The 5,967-nt window shown below is 42.4% G+C and overlaps 2 protein-coding genes across 3 annotated transcripts; both read right to left on the bottom strand.

The window, feature by feature from the left end:
- Positions 1-2,253: 2,253 nt before the first annotated feature.
- On the bottom strand, positions 2,254-4,634 carry LOC147848222 (uncharacterized). Of its 2 annotated transcripts, XM_087338577.1 has the most exons (2): positions 3,813-4,634; positions 2,254-3,779 (listed from the first exon to the last, which is right to left on the bottom strand). In XM_087338577.1, the coding sequence occupies exons 1-2, from the start codon at positions 4,627-4,629 to the stop codon at positions 2,539-2,541; spliced, it is 2,058 nt and encodes a 685-aa protein (XP_087194703.1). In that variant the 5' UTR covers positions 4,630-4,634; the 3' UTR covers positions 2,254-2,538. The 2 variants fall into 2 exon arrangements, with proteins under 2 accessions (XP_087194703.1, XP_087194702.1); XM_087338576.1 differs by having other exon boundaries at positions 2,254-4,634.
- A 41-nt stretch (positions 4,635-4,675) lies between these two features.
- Positions 4,676-5,844, bottom strand: LOC147848221 (uncharacterized). The gene is made up of 3 exons (XM_087338578.1): positions 5,801-5,844; positions 4,785-5,047; positions 4,676-4,701 (listed from the first exon to the last, which is right to left on the bottom strand). Exons 1-3 carry the CDS (start codon positions 5,833-5,835, stop codon positions 4,676-4,678), a joined length of 324 nt encoding a protein of 107 aa, XP_087194704.1. The 5' UTR covers positions 5,836-5,844.
- Positions 5,845-5,967: the final 123 nt, after the last annotated feature.

Raw genomic sequence — 5,967 nt, 5'->3', positions numbered from 1 at the left:
AGGTAGAACGTGGTATGAATCAAAGGAGTACTCAAGTAAAAGATAGCTTCTGGTATGGATCCTAAAAGGTGTTGCAAAAATGTAAGGTTAGTTTATAGAGAAGGTTTTTTCTCACCTCCTTTGTGAGTAGTTATGGGAGCATTGAAAAGCTCACCACTAGCTTAAAGAAGTCATTGTAATCCCCTATCACGGAGCCAAAGATGTAACGTTTTTGGGATTTTAGTTACTTCGTAAGAACCATTAGGAGGTTGAGTACAATTGTATACCCTTTTGTTAGTGAGACGGATGAGTATCGAGTGTCAATCACCCTTGAGCTATACTTATGCATGGACTAAGTATGTACTAAAACAAATGCAAATTAAATTTACAACCTAATCACACAAATATAAGATAAGGTGACAAACATGTTTCCATGCACTTGTTAGAAGAATGAAGAAACGAGAAGTGACTAATCGGTCTGTCTTCCTTTAGTCTATTTAAATCATTATAAGTCATTAATATACAAAAATTAGACTCTTAACTTATTATTAGAAAGATAATTAAGGAGAGAGGGAATTAGCTCTCTAGGGAGTATGTTAAATTTATACTTCATTATTTAACTAAATTACATTTATATATCCTTCACAAGAGGGTATAAACTTTACAACCATTATATTCCATAACAATGTTAGTCTCTCTAGCTAAGGAGTCTTCAATGTATTCATGGACCATAATATCGAAGGTAATGGGATATTTGTTAAAATTTCACTTAGACAAATTCCGATATTAAACTTACACAAACAAAAAAATGACGAAGAGCACACAATTTAAGTGGAAAACCCTGATTTCAGGGAAAAACCACGGAACAAAGATTTCCACTATAATAGAGGACAAAATACAACCATAGAATGAAAGCACCTGATCTGATCTGAATGTTCTCTGAAACCACAATTTCTGATGAGCATTCCAAACCCTAACACGTAGATGTCTATTCCCCTTCGAAGCTTCCAAAGCTTCTTTGTCTTTCTCTCTATTTCTCTTTGTTTCACTCTTCTTTCTTCTCTCACTTAGCTTCTGAGTATTCTCTCTTGCACAGCCACTACTGTGTCAGTCGTTCTCTAGTCACGCCTTTTCCAAAACAACTCGTTTTTCACTCACATATATATATCTCTCATTTACTCACATACGTTATGTATGTTTTTCCCCCTTTATCTCAGTGTTTACTTCTAGTGAGTTATCCCACATAAGACGCACTACTAGGCCTGTTAGTATATATATCTACTAAGTCATTTTATGCATCTTTATAAGAAGATGTATGTCTATATATATGCGTGTCTGAACTCATATTCGACTGAGTTCGAATTCGGTTCTTAACATTGTTATTCTTGAAATAATAAGAAATAATAATGGTATTTTCTCAACTAATAATGCATTTGCATCTACCAAAGTATTAGAATAATTTTAAAAAATCCAAATACAAAAGCTATCAAAGTGTATCCTAAATACAAATTTCAATATACGTCAAAAGAATGTATTTAGATAACTCATTCAACCCATTTAAGCGAGGGCCTTCTAAATCTTCGAAATTCAAAATTCCAGCATTCGGCAAGATGGTTAAGGAGAGTAATAACAATGTTTGATTGGCAATACTAACAACATTTGATTGGCAATGATAAGCAATAAATTTTGTTCCACTAATAGTAACAATGTTTGATTGATCAATTTATCGACTCATAATCATTACATATGCTTTCCCTTAATTGTCTTGCTATAGGCATGCATTTAGTATCAAGCTTCCATCATTTGCCATGTGATCAAATGGGCCTCTATGTGAAGATCTTCATATTACTAGTCCCCTACTCACTTGTTATAAGCACTCATGCTAACCAATCAGGCCATGCATGGCAAAATCAACACAACGGACATTCTAAGCAATCTTACAACATAACAAGGGACAAAAGCAACCTCAAAGTTTATTCATGTCATGAGTTTTGACTCCAAGACCTATATTTGCTATGTTATAATATGACATGAGTGACCACATGGACTCACGCATGGCACCTTGCATGGCAACTCCACAAGACGACCCTATTGTCTATGATCAATCTTATAAGAAAATCCGTTTCGATACAATAATCCTCATGAATGCTCAACGATCAAAAGGGTGCAAGAGTTGTGAAATTATCTCATCTATAATATAACGAATCATAAAAGTAGTTAAATTATCTCATGATTTCTCATCTATAATATAGCGAATCATAAAAAAATAACAAAAAATCACTCTTATTTACATAATAGATTCACCAAACTTACATCATAGAACCAATCTAATTCCTCCACTACATTGCCTATCAACCTGCCAATCTACCCAAATCAAGCTACTTTTTATTTGTTGTTTCTTTTACTAGGATGGAGACACGTGTATATTTGTATGTTGGAAGTCACCCAATGCAAAGCCTAAGAGCTTCAATCCTTTTGTATGATTGGTAAGGTGAGAGAGTGGATGATTATTTTCTCCAATTTTCAATGTTTCTTGTATCGGTTTATGTTTGCAAAGCATTAGATGGATGTATCTTCACCTCGCACACGATTCCTATCTTCAGACTCTTTACAAACACTTTCGTCGACTCTTTCATGCTTCTCTTCGGACTTGCCCATCAATGAAGCGGCCGTCTCTAATACAACCTCTCCCACAGCTCGGACATATCCTTTAGTTTTCACCTCCTTGCTCTCTCCACCACTTGTTGTGCCCGCATTCAATTGCCAGCTCTCGTCATGTTTCTCATTACTTCCTTGTTGCTCTACTTGTTCTTTCGAGGTTTCGTGGCTCTCGCCCTCTTTTTTATCATGTTCCTCGCCAGTTTCTTGCATCTTTTCCATACCTTTCCCCTCGCCGCTTCCGAGCTTCTCAGAAATGGTCTCGGAAGCGCTTTGCATGTAGCCTTTCAAGCCCTCCTTAGACTGTTGGGCACCATCTACAATGCTTGCATGAGCTTGTTGGGCAACATCGTAAGTCTTGTCCTTGGCAAGCTGGGCGGCATCATAAGTCTTGTCCCTAGCAAGCTCGGAAGCAGAATAAGTCTTGTCCTTGGCAAGCTGGGCAGCTTCATAAGTTTTGTCCCTGGCGAGCTCGGTAGCGGCATAAGTCTTGTCCATGGCTGCCCGGGCGGTGTCTTCGGCCCCTACTTTGGCCTTCTGGGCGGCATCTAAGCCGCCTTCTTTAGCATGTTGAGCTGATTCGGAAGCTCTCTCCTTCACAACCTGCATACCCCCGGAAATAGTACCCGTCACCGCCTCCGCTATCGCATGGACCTTCTGCGATATGGCCTCTGCAGCTGATTGAACAGCACCCCTGCCTTGCCCTGCCATTTCACCGCCCATCTCTCTCGCAGTTTCTGCAGCTTCCCATGCCTTCTCTTTAGCTGCCTCCGTCGCCTCACCCGTCTTCTGCTTCGTAGAGTCCATCGTTTCACTGGCCATTTCTCCGGCCTTCTTGGTTTGCTCCCCTGTGCTCTCCTTAGCTTGCTCTGCTACCTCCATACCTCGCTCTCGCACGGCCTGCAGGTTCTCCGATATGGTATCGACGACAGATTGCAGAAATCCTTTGGTGTCCTCTTTGGTCTCCGAGGCCATCTCGCTGGCCTTCCCTGCTGCGTCTTGAGCCTTCTCTTTGGCCGCTTCAGTGGTTTCATTGATTTTTCCGCTCATTTCACTAGCCTTCCCCTTTGCTTCTTCAGTGGTTTCCCCAGCCTTCTCTTTGGTAGCCTCTGTGGTTTCACTGATCTTTTTCGCCATTTCACCTGCCTTCTCTCTCGCAGCTGCAGTGGTTTCACCTGCCTTCTCTCTTGCGGCTTCGGTGGTTTGTTCAGCCTTCTCTTTGGCTGCTGCAGTGGTCTCACCAGCCTTCTCTTTGGCTGCTTCGGTCTTCTCCTTCACTGCCTCCGTGGTTTGGCCTGCCTTCTCTTTAGCTGCTTCCGCCATTTCATACGCCTTCTCCTTCATTGCTTCACCCTTCTCCTTCCCAGCCTCCATGGCAGCTTCCATGGATTCACATGCCTTCTCCCTGACGGTGCCGGCCTTCTCCTTCGCGGTCTCGGTGGCAAATTCAGCGGTTGCCCCAGCCTTCTGCTTGGCAGCTTCGGTGGTTTCGCCGGCCCTCTCTTTGATCGCACCGGCCTTCTCCTTGGCAGCCTCGGTGGTCTCACCGGCCTTCTCTGAAATTCCACCAGCCCTCTCTTTGGCAGCTTCGGTGGTTTCCCGAGCCTCGTCAGCCGAGGCCTGGGTGGCAGCTTCGGTGGCCCCGCCCACCTTCTCGGACATTTGGCCGGCCTTCTCTTTGGCTCCTTGGGCGGTCTCCCTTGACCTCTCCTTGGCCACTTCAGCGGTTTCACCTGCCTTCTCCTTAGCCCCTTCCATGGTCTCTCCAGCCTTCTCCTTTATCATGCCGGCCTTCTCCCCGGCTGCTTCGGACGTTTCATCGGCCTTCTCTTTAGCCTCTTCCATGGTCTCTCCAGCCTTCTCATTTATCGTGCCGGCCTTCTCTCCAGCTGCTCCGGACGTTAAATCGGCCTTCTCTTTAGTTGCTCCGGCCGACTCGCCTGCCTTCTCCTTGGCCTCTTCCATGCTCTCTCCGGCCTTCTCCTTTACCATGCCAGCCTTCTCTCCGGCTGCTTCGAACACTTTCTCCGCCTTCTCTTTAGCTGCACCTGCAGACTCGCCTGTCTTCCCCTTAGCATCTTCCATGGTCTCTCCTGCTGCTTTGGATGTCTCATCGGCCTTCTCTTTCGCCGCTCCGGCCATCTCACTTCCCTTCTCTTCCATTTTTGCTGCCGGTTCGCCTGCTTTCCCTTTGGCTTCTTCGGTGGTTTCATCGGGTGCCTTCTCTTCTTTAGTCGATTGTGCGGTCCCCCCGGACTTCTCTTCTCCGATTTCCTTTGCTTTCTCGGTTTCCTTGAGTCCCGACTTGGCCAAGTCCAGTAATTCGGCCTCGACTGCAGCCATTCCCTTCACAACCTCTCCATAGAAGCCACTAGCCTTCTCTTCCATGGCCGTTTCAGCTTCTCCTCCACTACACAAGAACAAAGGCAAACAAAAATGAAGGAAACCAAATGTAGACATGAGCATTCATTGAAAAGATAAAGACAGAAAATATATAAATCCACATTCTAAAGAGCTAAGCCAATGGAGAAAGAAGAATAAAATGAAACATAAGAAACAAATCTACGAGGAATGAATTAGATTGAACATCCTTCTAAATGTCCATGAAATAGCCACTTGTCAACGAAAGCATCAAATCATTTCATACTCAATACACAGAGCTAAAAGCAAGAGAATCCACAAATCATCAAGAAATTGCATCATATTTAGTCTTCAAAGGATCTAGAGAACTAACCCAACTAAATATTTGATAGATTCAAATAAACCAAACCAAAACCCAAGATTGAGCATGGCAAACATATCCTCAAGAAAATGCAACAAATTGAAAGAATTAACACAACATTATACTTAAGCAAAAATCCATCCCCAAATCTATACTTCTCTAATATTTCAAAAAAACACAATTGAATGCATCAAATGTAGTCGTTTTGAAAAAAACCCAAATCTATACTTTTCAAATGTAATCCTTTTGAAAAAACCCAAATCTATACTTCTCTAATCTTCCAAAAAAAACACAATTGAATGCATCAAACGTAATCGTTTTGAGCAAAACCCAGATCTATACTTTTCTAGTCCCCCAAAAAAACACAAAAGAAACAACGTAAAATACATGTACATATGAGAGGAAACAAACCCTAAACCCTGAACACAAGAGGGAACAAACCTTTGTTGATGATGATGTTGTTGCTCACTGGCCATGCTTGAGAAAAAGGGAGACAAGAAAGGATTGCGAAAGAAACAACACAGATTGGGAGCAAAACAAAGATATATTACATACACTAATAGAATCCAGTGTACTTCTACTCTAGCCATGTAGAAAAAGAACATTAT

Source organism: Azolla caroliniana, unplaced genomic scaffold, assembly GCF_043228905.1.
Source record: "Azolla caroliniana isolate FFs.n. ecotype wild unplaced genomic scaffold, voAzoCaro1.0.p SCAF_450, whole genome shotgun sequence".
In the NCBI taxonomy this organism is placed as follows: domain Eukaryota; kingdom Viridiplantae; phylum Streptophyta; class Polypodiopsida; order Salviniales; family Salviniaceae; genus Azolla; species Azolla caroliniana.
This window is presented reverse-complemented; position numbering and strand designations above follow the sequence as displayed.